The 18,338-nt window shown below is 34.7% G+C and overlaps 1 protein-coding gene across 1 annotated transcript; it reads right to left on the bottom strand.

Annotated features, from left to right (window-relative positions):
- Positions 1-2,044: 2,044 nt before the first annotated feature.
- LOC134749885 (carbonic anhydrase-like) lies at positions 2,045-16,748 on the bottom strand. Its single transcript, XM_063684889.1, has 8 exons — positions 16,547-16,748; positions 8,307-8,339; positions 7,495-7,662; positions 7,038-7,161; positions 6,497-6,599; positions 5,864-5,979; positions 5,076-5,199; positions 2,045-2,956 (listed from the first exon to the last, which is right to left on the bottom strand). Exons 1-8 carry the CDS (start codon positions 16,578-16,580, stop codon positions 2,696-2,698), a joined length of 963 nt encoding a protein of 320 aa, XP_063540959.1. The 5' UTR covers positions 16,581-16,748; the 3' UTR covers positions 2,045-2,695.
- Positions 16,749-18,338: the final 1,590 nt, after the last annotated feature.

The following is an 18,338-nucleotide window of genomic DNA, read 5'->3' as shown; positions in this document are numbered from 1 at the left end:
CACCCTCGAACTATTAGGGTAATATCTCGGGTGATATGGTTCACTTTTTAACCCTTGGTTAACAATCTACTATTGCGTTTAGGATAGGAAACTAGGTTAGTTCTTTCGTCATAGGGTAGTAAAAACCAAAACAAAGTACTTCATATGTTCATATATACTTATTTATTGACTGGTTACCTTAATATGCTAGAACAAAACATATACTTATTAATAAAATATTGTACTAAACATTTTTGCTAATTCCTGCAAACATCGATAGAACAAGATAAAAATATGTTCAAACTTAGATAATCTTAAACAATATTAACTTAAAATGTATCCAACTAGGGAACCAATCGAATTATTTTATGAAATATATAAATTATAAACTGAAATAGGTCGTATCGTTAAAATGTATCTTACTGGGTTGCTGACATGAAACACCTTAAGTTATCTGTTGTCATATTATTTTATGGCACTATTTGCCATTTATTAGTTTTCAATCATTCCTAAAAAACTCAATTTTATCTTCTTTATATATAATTAAAATCAAGCAAAATGTAGAATGCAACCTTATATTATAAACAAATCAAGTCGCTAACAATAGTTAACTTTTACCGCATTACGAATATTCTTACTTATTGAGCAATTCAAATTCAAATTCTTAAAAAACTTTTAGTGCCTGTACCAGTTCTAAAATTGGCCTTATGACTTCTAAGATCAAAGTGGTATGAGATTTCTACTTGCCTATTTGAATTGCTCAACTTACAATTTGACTAAATCCAGACAATCCAGCATTAAATATAAATTAAATAATATATAAATATAGTATATGGAGTCACAGCCAAGACGATAACTAATTTACCTAACAATTATTCATAAAGTATGTTAACAACTCGATATAAATAATATTTAGATTATTTTTATCTCCAGAAATGTTGAGATGTAGATTGCATCTCAATTATTGATTAGGCATATAATAATGCAGCTTAAATTTTAATCTTCCATATAGGTAATATAATGTCATGATACATACGCACATCACGTGCAATTTAGATGTCAATACGGATATAATAAAAAATATCTTAATCTGTAAAACGGAATTTCGGTGAAATTAAATTCAAAACAAAGCTATTAACTATTACCTCAATAATATGTTTAACAACTATCCTTAATGGTCTTTATTATATAGCTTACATGCTGTCATTAGGTACAGTAGGCATGTAGTAAAATTAATTTATAAATTAAATAAAACTATGAAAACGGATTATATCGCGTATTATTGAATTTATAATACATCCCGACGTTTTGAACCCTATACAGCGTTCGTGGTCAACGGGTGACTGAAGAAAAGCTATAATGTGCAAAAATATCTATCTATCCACATACAAAAATAATGAACTAAACTATAAACTGTAAGGCTGGTTGTACATGTAAAATCGGTTCATAAGGCTTGTTATAAAATACATCTATTTTCCAAGTAAAGATATACGCGATAAAGCTACGCCGGCTACACCTCTGACTCGAGAAGATTCAATTTCCTCCTAAATTGCAGGAGGGTATCCCAATATGGGACCGGCAAGAAACGGCGGGACACATCATTTCAAACCATATTATAATTTTCATTTCATTCCGACACGGAAATTTATCGAAGAGGCCCTAGATCTTTACTCACCTAATGCACACGCTGCCCAATGGGTGAAGAATTTAGATATCATATTGTAATTAATAATTAGCGACTCTGTATATGCCATACGAATAAATAAATAAATAATTTTCATTCAGTTTCATTAGACTTCCTTCATTCTTCAATTGCCTGTCGAGCCTATAAAACAGTTAGTTACAAACTTAATCACTCGTATCATGATTATTTTATGACCGGATGATCTGACGATATTGGTTGGTCATATTGTCATAAATTATTTTTACTAAGCTCTTATATGACGTCATGCAAATTATTAATCTTTATTACTAATCGTATATTTACAATACTTAGGATAGTTATAAAGACTTTGGATTAGTTTAAGATTGCTGAATGGCTGAAATGATATAATACAAAAAAAAATTACTTATATGTTCTTTAAGTGTTTTTAGCTGACATTATAAGGCATTTATTATAAACATTTCTGCATAGTAGTCTACATTATACTACTTAAACATTACTGTATTGAGTATATGAACGTTTATAGTTGGTTAAACCAAATTGTCAGTAAATAAGAACAAAAAAATTATACTCATCCCTTTCTTTTGGGTGCTGTACTAGTGTAAGACAAAGTTAGTATGATTCTCTCTGTCTATGTTTGAAATGAGACAGTCCTTTGACAAACTATATGTTACACATTTATTAAGTTTTCTAAGTTCATGACATAACAAAGCAACGACAATAGATAAGTAACTCATTATAATTACCTATCGATTATAAAAACGCTTCTTCGACACAATCGTATTTATACGCATCGTCCTGACCAGAATACCTACGGTCAATAAAGAAGGGAACCACACACTTCAAACAAACACACAGTCTACCTAAAGTCATATCACACGAACTTACTGTAGGTACTCTGTAAGTCTGTAGTTAATTTTAACATTATCTTCTTCATATTATTACACATTCCCTTGACCAAAAAAACGACGGTCAATAAAGAAGTGAATAAGGAAGCAAGAATAATAACTAAGGAGCTATTCAATCAATCGAAAAGACGTTGAAGACATCAAATCAGCCAAGCTTACTGCACTCCTTAATGCTAAATCCAAAAAGTCTCCTCTTCATATTTGTAATGATACAGACGCCTTTGATCAGTGTGGTCGCCATGATGGACTTGGCGCACATGATGATGGACAGAAGAAAACCAATGAAGGTTGGAGAGGCGATGGAAGCGCAGGAGGCCATGGAGCGGTAGACGATGCGGTTAGCGGGGTGTAGGCTGCGGTAGTTAAACGTGTTCCCGCCGATATCAATCTTGCTGAAGAGTTTGTACTGGAAGGAGATGAAGAATTTAGATTTGGTGCCGATAGTGTTGGTTTAAATAAAACTTAGCAGATTTATGTACAATGAGAGCGATAAGGTGACATTATCAACTGCAGCTGCGTTACTGTTGTGGTAGTGTTAAAGCGTCGGTAACACCAGTAATTCAGCTGCAGTTGCCATGCGAACGTCACCTTTAACTTACATGATAGGTACTGTTTTTGAAAGTTTTGGATGCTTTTTGAGTCATCTTGGAATGAAAACTAAATCGTAGCAATACGTTTTCCAGATCTGAGAATGCGAAGGAGAGAGTAAGAGTAGACAAAAGCTAATATTATAATTGACAACAAATAGATGATATTTTGCTATAATACCTACCGAAATACTGATTAATTACTGAGATACGCCAAGGGACGTAGAAACTGGTTTTAAAGATAATAAATTTTTTCGATATTTCCAGTTATCAAGCTTATATCAGAAGTAGGTGCCTATTTAGTTGTCGTCACAGTATTATAATTATGCATATAGGACATGTAAGTATGGGCATTTAATACGCGCTGAGACTGTCCGAAAGTAAAGGTTGTAATATAAATAAATACTAATTTATAATTGAAGTGATTGACATGATAATAATACAGGCGTAGGTTAATGCGTAAGGCAATTAATAGAGCATAAATGAATAAAGTTTACTCGATGGAAACAATCAGAAATTACACCACAACATCGGAATATATGCTCTTATAGTTTATTGAGGATTACATTTATTAGGTGTGATTTATGGGCAAGTTATTCTAGTTTTGGTGATCAGGTACACTGAAATAAATGTTTGCATAACAGTAATAAAATATTCTGCTATTACCTGCTAACAGGAGTCGTAGCACGGTACGCTTATCACCATGCCTGTCACGTTCTAACAAGTATGTGAGTGCGAAAGTGACGGACTTAGTGATAGGGGAAACCATGCTGCGCGGGCGGTCAGACAGGTTAGTTTACAGCAACAATATCGGGTTTAGGATATTGATCAAAATTTAGAATAGAATAGAATTCTTTATTGCGAAACCATGGTACATTTTCTTTATACTTTGTTACTCAATGAGTTCAGCAATCAGCAAATTATTGTTTTCAGTGTTGATTTATATTAATAGTGATAATTTCTACCAAATTATTGTAAAATGCTAGACCGGGCCGGAGCTTCTGGCGCTTCGTTTTCAATGGAAAGCACCACGTGATCACCAATCAGCCGTCATAGAAAATGACGTGACGGACGCCTCGGCCCGGGCTCGGGCCGGTCTATCGTGAGTCATCCTTTATTACTTATCAGTAAACGTAAATTATACCGCGCTTGTAAACCGTTAAAATCCAACGCGAGCTGGAATTGGTTATTAGATTGAAGGAAACAGATTAGCCCATCAAGAACGATTTTGCACGCCCACGGGATTATGACTTCTGTTGGTACATATAGGTAGTCTTTTGAATAGTTCACAATGCAGGGTTATTTTATTTAATGGTCGAATTTTGAAGGAGTGTTCATGGCCATATTGCAAATAAAAAAAATCTGTGTAATGTATTTCTATCCAATCTATTCATAGTAATAAACGTGGTTTAAAACTAAAAAATAAAATAGTTTAACAGTTGATAATATTAAAAAAAAGAAAATCACTAAGTATTTCAGAATTAGAAAAGAAAATAGAAAATATAGCTGGCAATATTAACGTGGAACAACAATATGCTAGACTTATATCGACCGGGACATATCCCATCGTGATTACATTTTGTATTGTCCTTACAATACAAATGTGGTTTGTGTGATGTCCTAATAATATATTTTTTTCGAACTCCAGGTATTTCGACGCAGTAAAGTACACGCATCTTGTTCACGGGTAACTGAAGACACTTTGACACCCACCCGCTATCTTCAGTTACCCGTGAACAAGATACATGTTATCGAAATACCGTTAGCTCGAAAACAATACAAAACGTATTCACGGTCCATAACCCGGTCAATTTAAGTCTAGTCAAACTAACCGTGAATCATTCAAAACTGTTAACAATATGCTAATATTTTGACACAACTCAGTTGTGAATATATATTTTTTTAAGGAAGATTATGCTTTAGAAATAGCTGTCGTACCTGATTATCAGAGATTACTAGCGGCTTGTCCATTACAATCCAGGTGACAGATTCCTGGCACTGGGGCGTGGTCAGAGAGCCGTGGTACGTGTAGAACGACTGTGGGTCCGGGCTCAGGAGGCGGCTACAAATTATTCAAATATTCATAAGGAGAATAAAGTAGTTTTGCAATATTTCCGTGTGGAATAGTTTTCGGCAATATAGTTTTTTTTACAAAAAATACAAAGAGAAGTAGGTGTTTAATACTGAATTAATATAATTAATAGTCAAAATTAGAGGAATGATGAAAATTGACTAAAAATAATTGTAAGAATCTTGTAAAACTAAATTAATATGCATTAAAAAGTTCAATGAGGTGTGTTATTTTAGACATAAGTATTTATCAAAATTATACAGCAACGTTGACTCATATTAAAACGTTTTGGGATGTTTACAATGTTTTAAAAACAATGCTCTGCCGTCACTAATGGGTAAAACAATGGCAAAACGAAAGGCCACTCGGAGAGTAATTTGAGAAAGATAGGAAGTTTTAGACACGGCCCATTCATCTTGTACTTGAGAGGGTTTTTCTAAACCTTGAGGTAAATAACACTGCGACACAGGGGCGTAGCTAGAGGATATGGCGCACGGGGCAGTAACCAAATTTGCGCCCCCTGGCGACTGAAAAAAGTTTCCCTGCTGCTGCCTTTTGCCCATTTTGGCGCCCCCCCTTGGATGGCGCCCGGGGCACTTGCCCCCATTGCCCCCCCTAGTTACACCACTGCTGCGACAATAGGAAAGATACTTACGACAAATCGATGATTTCAGCCATGGTTTGGTTGTTAGGATCCATACGGTAGGTCAGTTCAGGTAGAGAAGGGACAATTTGAGCAAGAGCATGTTCCGCCGCTGCCCCACTCTTCAACTGTAAAATAATCTCATTTTATTATGTTTTAAGGATGACTCACGTTAGACCGGGCCGTGTCCGGGCCGGAGCTTCCGGCGCTTCGTTTTCTATGGAAAGCATCACGTGATCACCTGTCATGTCATAGAACAGGAAGCGCCGGAAGCTCCGGCCCGGACACAGCCCTTACTCTGCTTAAAGTGTTTTTTAGCAAGCAAGAATAAACTTCGTTCTCTATATTCAGTAAGTCTACACAAACGAAAATTAAGAACATATTATCTTCTTAAAATGTAACTATGCGTGTCAAGAATTAAGTAATATGTAGTACAGAAACAGAACAGGAAACAAAGAAAATGTAATATATATATAATTGATAGGTTGCCTTATACCTAATATGACATATAATACATATTGGATACCTAAAATCAGTTTCAGCCAGTTTTATAAATATACATATACACTTTAAATGTATTTATTCTTTAAATAAGTAAGTAGAATAACCCCACTTACGACGCAAGTTTAGAATAATATCACTTACCACGCAAAGCATCCCTACAACAGTGATTCCATCAGGGCGCGCCAGAGCTTCCTCTAACTTTAGCCCAGTCTTGAGATGTACCATGTGGATCTCCAAGGGATACCTATGAAGAATATCAGAAGTGTTGTTAGAACGACCTTTCTTTTTCAATTGGCGGAGGAATTTTCATTAGGGTTACAGTCAAATTATTACATTGGACTCGTCATCCGTGTAAGGGTCTGCCGGAATGTGAACGCTCTATTCATGTAATTGGCTGCCAACTAATGTCTCACCGTAAGACGTAAACGGAGCCTTCGAGATAGAAAAAAGCTTATAACGGTACCACAACCACAAAAAAGTAACTCATTTCATTGATATTAATCAATTTATATGATCCATCTGTATTCCGTGACAAATCTTACCTCGGTCTCTTTAATGAGTAAATAGGCTGTTTCTGAACTGCTGAGCTCTTTCTTAAGTTCTACCTTCACTTTCCATCAGGTATGACTAGGGTCAATCACCGGTCAGTTCATAATAAAAGAAATATCTTACTATTACTCACTTGAAACCATCGATAGCGTGTTCAGATAGCCAATGAAGATGAAACTGGAGAAAGGTGTAATTCCCTCTAAGGGGACCGCCAGACAATACAGGGGCTGGTGTTCCGGGAACTGCAGACCATTTTACTACGGGCAAAAATATTAAAAATATAAACAATTGGTAAAACCAATTTGACGAATCCTCGCAGTAAGGTCATAAGGTTTGACTAATTGTGAGTACATAGATCCACAATTATCTATTCTGTTGATTTTTCTGAGAATACTAGGGAGCTGATTGATTACTATTAAGCCTATAGATAGCCTAGCTATAAACCGATGAGCCACGAAATATGAACAGTTTTTTTTTACAGACATTAGAAGTACATTAAGCGTTCGTAAGTGACATTCTGTTATGGAATGCTTTAGCATCTGCAGCTATATTTAACATATTTAACACCTAGTAAATTAATATAAACTCACAGGTATGTCCATTGTTGAGTGCCGTGGTCGTGACCTGCTGATAGCCCCGGAAGACCAAAGGACCCCGGATGTGAGTTTGGTGCCGGTCTACCACCGCGTCCCGCGTCGAGATGTCAATGGGCGACTGCTGGGTGCCAGAGCTGCACACTCCGGGCCATTGATACTCGCCTGTTAAAACAAATTGTCTTTAACCTTCCATTTGTGTGTGGTGGCCAAAAACCGTGAGTTTCAAACCTAGGTCGTGCTGTGGAGTAGAAAAAAAATCGTTTCAAAAAAGATGAGATCACTAAAATTCGGAAACTAAAGGGATTGTTTTTCCATTGCGGAATTTTTTTAGCAAATTTTCCAAAAACGGTATGCTTTTGATTTTTACTGACTTACTAAAAGCATGTTAAAGGTAGTTTTAGTCATAATTTTATCTCCCGTATTATATTAATTACCTATTTTACAAAATTTTATATGCACCAGAAATTAAGCAATATTTATGACATACATTATTAAATCACAATGATGAACAAAGCACTTAATTTGGGCTATATGCTATATGAAATGTCTGCTACATATGTCTATTAATGCTTCTGAATGATTAAACATGTCTGGCTAGGTCCAATTTTCCAATTAGCTGCTAATCTAGGCTATCCGTCTATCTAGTTTTAAAGAGACCAAGGCCTGTGGATAAATTCTGGGTAGATATTATAATCTAGCACTGATATTATTCATCTGGGAAATATTGCCGAAAACGAATACTAAACTATAACTGTACGAAAAAGCGAAAAAGTATTGTTATACTTAATAATATAAACATTATTTACCTTCATAACTCCATTCAGCTTCATAACTTAAACCTGAAACAAAACCGACAGGGTAATTAATATAAAGATTTTATCAAAATAAACTTTCCTATTTTTACTATTACTTTACTGATATATTCGGCAAACTGTCATTAACTGTGTTTTTTGAAAAATGCTTAAATAGATATAAAATATAAATATAAATGTTGAAATAGATATATTATAATTTGAACTTGTGCAATGTATCAACTCCTAGATATTAAAAAAAAATCTATATATGTATATATCGGTACTGTCAGCATCAATAGTAGATGATGAATAATGCGTCAAAAGTATCTGCCACCCTGGATAACTTTTCCAAAAAGAGATACATTTCTACAGTTTGCGTGTAACAGTATCGTTTAAATATAGTATAATTTGTTATGTAATGTAAACATATAGAGACATAATCTCTTTAATTAACCTGTTAGAGAATGGTAGAAGAGTCTGCAACGATTTTGACAGCATACGCAGTGCAAGTGTTATTTATACGTCATAATTTCATAGAACATTCCGGTTCGAACGCCATCTTGATAGTAGCCTCGTGATTAATTCCTTTATTTTTTGTTCATTAATATTGTTTAAAGTGTAATATCGATAGCTTTATTATACAGTAATCTAATTTGGTAGTGTGCAGTGAATGGAGAATTAATCTCAAAGCGTGTTTAACCACCATTTTGGAGTTAATGGCCGGTAGTCCACGTGCTTCTCGTAAAATCCAGCTATCGGTTTTACGAGACAACAACAACAACTACCGAACAACGTCGTGCTCTAAGAGCATTTGGTATTTCTACCTCTAACCGTGTCAGGCTAGAGCCCTAGAGGCCCATAATTTTATTTACCGTACACTGGCTGAAGAAAATGTAGAATTATTAATTCGATCCCACGTGGATCCCACTTTGACGTTGGCGAAATCATTGACAGCACCGATGGAGCCATACTACTTAAAGATTGATTGATTGACGTTAAAATTAACACTTGTACTGCGTGTGCTATCAAAATCGTTGCACTTTTCTTGGTTTAACTCTAGACACTTTTGACGCGTAGTCTGATACGCTACTTTTGATTCTGACTACTTAATTTAACAATTATGATGTCATTGGCCTCACACGTTAAATTGTGCGAGTCTATGATACAGATGGACAAGTTAATGTTCCAGTCAAAACCATAAAGGCGTATATCTTTGTGTAGTGTATTTTGATAATACTTTATTCGACGGGTGTACGACACTGCTCGTGCTATTATGTCGTCGATACACCTCAAAGGGAACCATATCAATGGGACAAGTGGACATTGTCGCTCGAGTTGATAATGGGAACTTTTATGATTTGTTACTACGAGGTACGAGCAACTTGCTGGGTGGTCAATGGAGATGTATATTTGATGCTTATATGTATCTTTGTCACATTAAATTACGTCACAAATATTGAAATTGGGTTTAACCTAGCAATGTGCCAAAAAAAAATTTCATAAATTGCAGTTACCACGAAATGTTCCCGAATTTTTTTCTGTGCGTTTATTGCCAAAACGTTTTACAGTTACTTTAAATTTATATGACACTTGAAATAGTACCTACAACAATTCTTGGGATTCGTTGCCAAGCGGACCCCCTAGCTCCCATGGGCCGTGGCAAAAATTTAATATTAACTCTAGATTAAGTTATTGTATGACCTAACCCTATGGACGTCAAGTTCGAAATAAAGAATTTCAATTTCAATTTAAAAAATTCCGGGATAACGCGAGGAACATGAATCATGATGACACGCCGATGAGTGACGTAAATGGTAAGTTGGCAAAAGTTAAGAACATTGAGTAATAATAATAATCCTTAATCTGAACGGGCACTTTCTAAGTTGCATGAGAATTTTATCATGAATGTTTCCAGATTTTTTCGGAAATTTTGAGAATTTTCTGCAAACTGAAATAAATGTCATATACTAAGAAAAAGTGACCAAGGCACTTTTTCTTAGTATGACATTTATTTCAGTTTATAATTTATATAGTAGTGTTTCTACTTAAAATAAAAACAAATTAAAGTATTTTCTGTAAATAATTTAATTTGTTCTAATACTTCTAACAGAATTTTCTGCAATTTGGCATATTGCTAGTTTAACCTACTTCATTTGTATTCGATTTAGAACTTAAAGAAAAATTTTTTTTGGTAATTATATATCTTGGATAATAATTTAGATAGGAAAGACTTAATTCAGCCGTTATCTGAGCACGTGCGTGATCATGTAATTTATGCCTTTATTATCATAATTATTATTTTATCAAGTATTGTAACTATAATTAATACCGATCAATAATAAATTATTGACTAAGTAAGATGGTATCAGTAATAGAGATTTATCAAGTTTTAAATAATGATTATCGTGAAATGAGTTTTGCAGGAAGATTTTTATCAAATAAGTGAGGTTCTAAAAATAAACATCGTAATTTTACAATGTGCCGATATTCTATTAAGGGGATCCCATGCCCCAATGACCTTCGATTTGAATCCCTTAGTTTTCTAATGTTTTTTGTAGCTTATCATATTAACAGCAACGGATTTTAGCAATATAGTATTCCATATTTACTTCAAAGTTCATTGTTTTCGAAATATTTGGCATCAAAGTTGAACAATTTTAGGCCAAAAATCTGGTTTTCTGGCCATAACTTTTGTGTTAATTAGTTTAAAATTAAAACCTTAGACACATTTTTAGAGACGTCTAAGACGAACCCAAATATGTAGATTTCGTATAAGTAAGATCTCTCACAGCAATCGAGATACGAAAAAAGTGTTTTTTTACACAATGTTTAAAACGATCATAAATAAATAAGTATTCATTTTTTTCACAATCCGGTAGACAAAAATGGAGATAAAAGATTGAAGAACCGATAGCCGCTTGTCTTATAATTCTATATGTAGTGCAAAAGTAGGAGATACGATTCAAAACTTGTCAAAAATCGATGAAAACCTCAGGTCCTCGTATGCCGAAACGCGGATCCACGTACGAGGAAACTATTTGAAAAAAAAAAAAACCCGGCACACTCTTTCACGCATCAATCAAATAAATGAATTTATGAATCGAAGGTTTAAACGTGGCGTCCTTGTCACTCTAAGCGAAAGACCAAGTAAATGAAAAGACAATTAAACTGAAACGGCTGAAGTAAAGAACTAAATAAATCCAAACTGAACTAGTGAATGAAAGAGTGACATCAAGTGAAGTACTTCATTCGAATCTTTCATTCGCGAACTACTCATGTCTAGTTTAATTAGTTTGTAAGTATTAAATTACTTTGTTTTGTTGATGCTTATGATATTGATGTAGATAAAGCAGTGTATGTAATTAGGCATTATGTAGCAGAGTCACATAAACTACTAGGTATTACGTTGCGGGATTCGTCAATCTATGCGTCCAAAGTTAAAACGGTCGTTTTTGTTTTGACTGTTTTGAGTTCATAGATCGACGAATCCAGCAACAGACGAATTCAGACTGCTGTATTATACACTAAGAACAAATTAAATTATTTTCTATGAAAATATTTTAATTTGTGGTTTTCCAAGTAGACACACTACTATTTAAACTATAAACTGAAATAAATATCATATACGAAGGAAAAAAAAATGACCAAAGCCTCCAGTGTCCAGAGCTGGCTGTATTATAGTGACAGATTGCAAACCATTGAATCGCGACCCTGCCCAACGCGTAGGGTGTGGTACTGGGTACGGCCACTAAACAATAAAATATTCATGCTTGCAACCATGCATTGTTTGTAACAATTGTTTGTTGTGTTGTACTGTCTTTGTTTGTAACATGTATTTTTCTTTGTAGTGCACAATAAAGTATTTTATTATTATTATTTTGTGTCTTTTATTTTCTCAGCATTTCATAGAATAATGGTGTAATGGGATGCACCGGCCGAAGCCAAGTGAATCTCATATTAATCTTCAAGCATAGGTGTTGATCGTTTTGGGTTTGGTTTGATCCGGGTCAGGGCTCGGAACCGGTATTTTTTAAAAACCCCGAAATAGCCCAATATTTTGAATTTTTTATGCTCATTACGTAGGACTGAATCATGTATTTAGGAAACAATTTTGCATTATTAAAACGTCCCATTAAAAATGAAATTATAAACAAAAGAACGAAAAATAACGTAATAATACCGGTATTTTTGTATGGAGCAAATACCGGTTTCTGACCCCTGATCCGGGTAGTTTGTGTAACTGATGGACGTTGATTATGTGTCTTAGGGAGCTGTAGAGCATTCTGAAGGAATTTCCTAACTATTCGGCATGTGTTCAGAATTATTATTATTGTTAACTAAGTATGACCAAATGTACTATCATAACTTTTCAATGACAATGTCTAAGCCCTATGTAATTTTTTTTAAACTAGTCTGGGTGTGTACCTATGAGCTGGCGCATTTTTTGCACAAAAACAGCCTCAGAGGGGGAACGCGGCTAGTGTCCTGGGAACAATGCCTCAGGCTAATCTAGGTTTAGACTTATGATCATTTGTTTAATCTCTGTTTTGAAATAATTTTTGCTTTTATATTATCAAAGATAGATATAACTCCGTAATAGATGGATACAGTCTAAGGAAAAAACGTGCCTCGAAAAATCACGAAAATTTGACTCTCGATCAGATGGCGCCACTAGTTTTGGCCTACACTCGTATAGAGGGCGTTGACTGTTTCGTTTGTTATTTATAATTTTAACGCTTACCAGTGAAAGAACATGGGTCAAAATCATATAAAAATAATTAAAGCAAATAAAAAAATAATTTATCCATATTTAAATACATTTTAACGTATTTTTTTAAATCTTCATTTTTAGTTTTAAAGTGTGTCGACAGATGGCAGTGAATTTACTGGAGTTACAAAATTTACTATGACAGTACCGCTCTAGTATAAGTTACTCTATGATATTATGTAGTATTAGTGGGGTATAATTTTAAATGACACTCCGAGTACGACTAGTTCTTTATTCCTTGACAAGTCAACAGCCAAAAAGACCGTGATCCCAAGTGACCGCTGCTTATATAACTTTACAGAATGAATGACTGGTTTGAATGAATGATGGAATGATGTCACTTGAAATATCAATCACATTACTAATTATTTAAATTACGAGTTTTATAAATTGAAAATATTATGTAGATATATTTTTGATATTTAAAAAATTCGACCTCAGCCACGGGAGGGCTTGGTCACATTTTCTTTAGTAAGTATATGAGTATATTTCATTTTATAACTTAAAATAAGGCAGCATTTCCCAAACTATGGGTCGCGAGCTAGCGAGTGAATATCGAGTGCCTGCAGCGGTATTATGGTCGCGTTTTTGTCGCGTCACTTTCACACATGACAGGTATGGTGACAAATAAAATGATGAAAATGATAGACAGCCGTCCATCTTAGCCCCGCTGATATCATGCCATGAGATATCATTCCGTGCAGGCTATCTGAGCGTTTTCAATAATATTTTATGCGCCCTATATAAGAGGTGGGTCCCGAATTTGGCAGTTTGGGTTCTATGGTCCAGTCAACTTTGGGAAACACTGAAATAAGGCAATATTTCCCATTGTTTAAACCTTTTGGCAATATTTCCTACCATAATATGTACTAATATTGACGAAAGAAAACAAATGAGCGATTTAGTATGATTTTTGAAAACGTAACGTAAACAGAGTAAGTTAGAACACCAACAAATTTAATTCATTAAACATTCCTGTCATCCTGTGTATATTTGTTTTCGTTTTATTTTGGTTGGTTGTCGTTTGATTTAATAATTTATTAAAGATGGCAAAGGCTGTAGTAAAAAATGAATAACGCATAAAACTGGTTGAAAAATGCAGACATGTAAGGCGAAAGGAGAGGATCCGTCCTTATACGGATCTCTTCCTGCTAACCTTTCAGAAGCTGCGAAGACGATGTTTTGCGAGCAATTAAGATATTTTATATTGATGTACCTTGATACAAAAGAAAAAAAAAAGAGTTAAAGCATTAACTGACAGAGCGAGCGCAAAACAACTTCGTTTCAGCTTGAGCAAAAATGCTAGCGTGTTTTTCGATCAGATCGGACTGTCTCTCTGCAGCGGGCTTAGCACGGTAGCATTTTTATCGCCTGTCACCATGCCTGTTACGTTCTAACAAGTATGTAAGTGCGAAAGTGACAGACATAGTGACAGGTGATAAAAATGCAACCATGCTGACACCGCAGATCTCATTTCTTAACCGATAAAATTAAAATTTTGTGAGCAGGATTGATATTAATTATATGGAATTTATTTGTCAAGTCAAGATTATTTTTTTAAATGGTTGAGCCATTGGAATATGTGATGTCTGTGCAATAAATTACTATAACTTACAAACACAAAAATTACACCAGCACCAGCTTTGCAGCTTATTTATTTAAGTATTTTAAATTACGACTTTATTTTTACGGTTATACGTGGTAAATATTTTTGACTGGACCAACTTGATACTGATGATGGGATCTATGTTATGAGGAATCGACGGAGAAAGGCGAATTTTCAATAATGTAAATTAAACTTCTCCTAAACCTAAGATTTCAGGAGGCCTGGCCAAGATGCCAATCGTTTACGCTAACGCTAATACCTCTCTATTGCCGTATTTTTACTTATATGGAATAGTGATAGTTATTTAATAACTAAACGAACGAAAAACTAATATAAATTAAGTCGTCCCCACAGAATACCAGCGCTGCGGTTTGCCGCGGCATTATGCTGAGTGGGGATCCTTTTTAGCGTCCAAATGTTTTCTTTTTGTCTGCATGCCTTTCTTTTTTATGTACTATGTTGTGGCGTTAAATAAATGTATTTTCTTTCTTTCTTTCTTTCTTTTTTTCTTTCTTTTCGTTCGCTACGGTGCAAACGATATGTATCTTGGCTAGACCCTCTCTAATCAGCTTCCTAACGTTGTCCTGGTTTATTGCCATGGCTTACAAAATAACTGTGATCCGCTCGGCAACCTTCCAAAAATTTTCGTTTTATTGGAAATTTCGATATATAGAAGTAGTGAATTTAATACCCACTTTTGCTTCACGTTATATATAGGCATAGATAACATTTTAACATACAGAATATGTTATGTGTTATTTATTTACAGAAGACAATAAAATTGAATCTAGGTTATAGTTTACAAACTGTTCGGTTGACACCGTCGAGTTTTCGACCGCCTCAAGGTAAAACCGTACAAGTAAATAAAGAAAAATTCCGAAACAAAGATGTCTCCTTAATATTTATCTTCCGATAACGTCTTGATTAAGCAAATTTACGATTTGTGTAAATTTAATTGTTTTTTAACGATGTAGATTGGTTTTAAAGGTAAATAATATTTAACAATGGTTTACTTTTTTATATAGATATGATTTTTGTGGTGCGGGTATGGTTGCATAATATTTTTTTATTACATATATTGTATCTCGTCAATGTACCTAGAAGTTTCTGTAGTAAAGGCTAATTAACTTTCTACTACTTTACTTTTTATTACTATAGGGAGTATGGGGCCAACACCAGACACGCAAAAAATGTCATACATATCGGAGAATCATATTATGTCAGTGTTTTCTACGGAACAGCAATTTTTTTTTTGTTTCTAGGGATTGATTTCATAGTAAAAGTTGTTGAGTATGCAACTAGGGAACAAATCAAATTATTTTATGATTTTTTTTTATATTTTTGATTAGGTATTTGTCAGTTACTTTAAAAAATATTTTGTAACTTAGTATAAGTATGGAAATTCTAACGATGGATTTCGCCAAACCTCAACTAATTAATACAATAATTAATAATAATTAAATTTGACATCATTATATTAATCAAATATTTTAAATTGCTCTGTTTGTAACTGACTCTTTGAAAGTGCTTGTTGCTAGGCCTACTTGAATAAATAATGTTTTGACGTAATTGACATTTAATTTTCAATGGCAATTGCAAAAAAATTAAAATGTGTAGCAAAGTATGCAAATTAGAAAAAAAATAAGATACCAAAACATATCGAATATTAAATACGTAATTTAGAAAATAGTTATTTACGATACAAGTGCGAAAATGAGGAAATTCGAAACGAGTGGCGAATTACCTATTCGCACGTGTATCGTACAACGTTTCACAGTACATATGGCCCTTTAAACTTTCGACATATGCACGAAAAGTGCTCTTTACATACTAGTGCGAGAAAGTAGCACCATATGTGCTGTAAAAATATTTTCTTACCTATAAAGCAAATGATAACAATAAACGCCTTCATTTTCACACGTAATCCAAATTAAGAAAGCTCTTAATTTGAATTTATAATTTCAAATGCACACATGCACACGGGCCCACGACAACTGAGCGGTGACAGTTTGTTGTCAACTTTTTATACATTTTGCGTATTTTTTTGATTTTTTTTATCGCGAACCGGCGCGCACCGTGCGAGTCGCGCGCTGACGTTACGAGTACGTAGGTTTTATTAGGCTCGGCGCGGAACAGCGGCGGTCGGAGCGGAGTGCTCGACGGACACACGGTAAGATTACAATGCAAAACAGATCGGCAAAACGTATGTTAAATTCTAAAAGTCAGTCAACGATAAACCTTGTTTTCGGACAGAAAAGTACCTATCTACACTACCTACTAACTATAAACTAGCATATGCGTTTGTAAAGGATAACTCACGCTAGACCGGGCCGGGCCCGGGCCGAGGCGTCCGACATGTCATTTTCTATGACGGCTGATCGGTGTTCACGTGGTGCTTTCCATAGAAAACAAAGCGTGAGTCATGCGTGCAAATGTAAGTGAAAGCCGTTTCCGGGAATATTGCCTGATCTGGAAATATTGCCGAAAACATTACACGACAGGACAGGAAGCGTTCAATTTTCTTCGAACGAAATACAAATAAAAAACACAATACGTAACAAGCACACGTTTGAAGAAACCGAACTACGGTGATTAAAAAAAACCGTGGTGGAACACATACACACACGACATAAACATACTCTCGTACAATAGCTAGACTGTTAAAATTACAACCCTTTCCATAGTCGAAAATAAAACGACGTAACTGTGCAGAGATAACTGACCCCCTCTGCATAGAAATTTCTTAGCAGGGGGCCGGTCAGCTATATCTGCAGATAACTGTACCAACATAAAGCTCAGATTCTAATCAAATAAATAAATAAATATTATTATAGGACATTCTTACACAGATTGACAGTCCCACGGTAAGCTAAAGAAGGCTTGTGTTGTGGGTACTCAGAGAACGATATATATTATAATATAAAAATACTTAAATTCATAGAAAACACCCATGACTCAGGAACAAATATCTTTTTATTTTATTTTATGTGATAGTCTATATCTATGCTCATCACACAAATAAATGCCCTTACCGGGATGCGAACCCAGGACCATCGGCTTCATAGACAGTGTCACTAGTCACTACCCACTAGGCCAGACCGGTCGTCAAATCAGAAACAGTAGTTTGTCGAACTGTAGGTCTGTGTGTCCGTGCGTCGTGTACAGGTCCCCAATTTACTAATAAAAATCACACTCGGGAAGTTAGGGTATAGCGGCCGATTTCAGGCGTTGATTATTGTAATGAAACAAGACAAAAATACCTAAATTAAGTATTAAATTAAGTTTGAGAACTGTTATTTTTTTACCGGTACCCATCAGGTTTCTGCACTTTAAGCTTATATCTTATTTGGGGCATTTTCTACGAAAAGGGACCTTATTGTCGATGGCGCTTACGCCACACAGCGTCGCGCGGCATTGTATTTATATCGGAGCATTGTTTATAATGGCGTAAGCGCCATCGACAATAAGGTCCCTTTTTATAGAAAATACCACATTTTTAGTTTGTTTTTAAGTTTTAGGTTAGTTATTTAATTCTGTTTTATTTATAGGTATAATAAGTTTGTAAGTAATATTGTCTTCGGTTACCGCGATAGATACCCATGAAATAAAACTATGAAAACGGATTATCAGTCACCCGTTGACCACGAACGCTGTAAAGGGTTCGAAATGT

The sequence above is a fragment of the Cydia strobilella genome, chromosome 2 (assembly GCF_947568885.1).
Source record: "Cydia strobilella chromosome 2, ilCydStro3.1, whole genome shotgun sequence".
In the NCBI taxonomy this organism is placed as follows: Eukaryota; Metazoa; Arthropoda; class Insecta; order Lepidoptera; family Tortricidae; genus Cydia; species Cydia strobilella.
The sequence above is the reverse complement of the archived record's forward strand: the minus strand, read 5'-3'. Positions and strand labels throughout refer to the sequence as shown.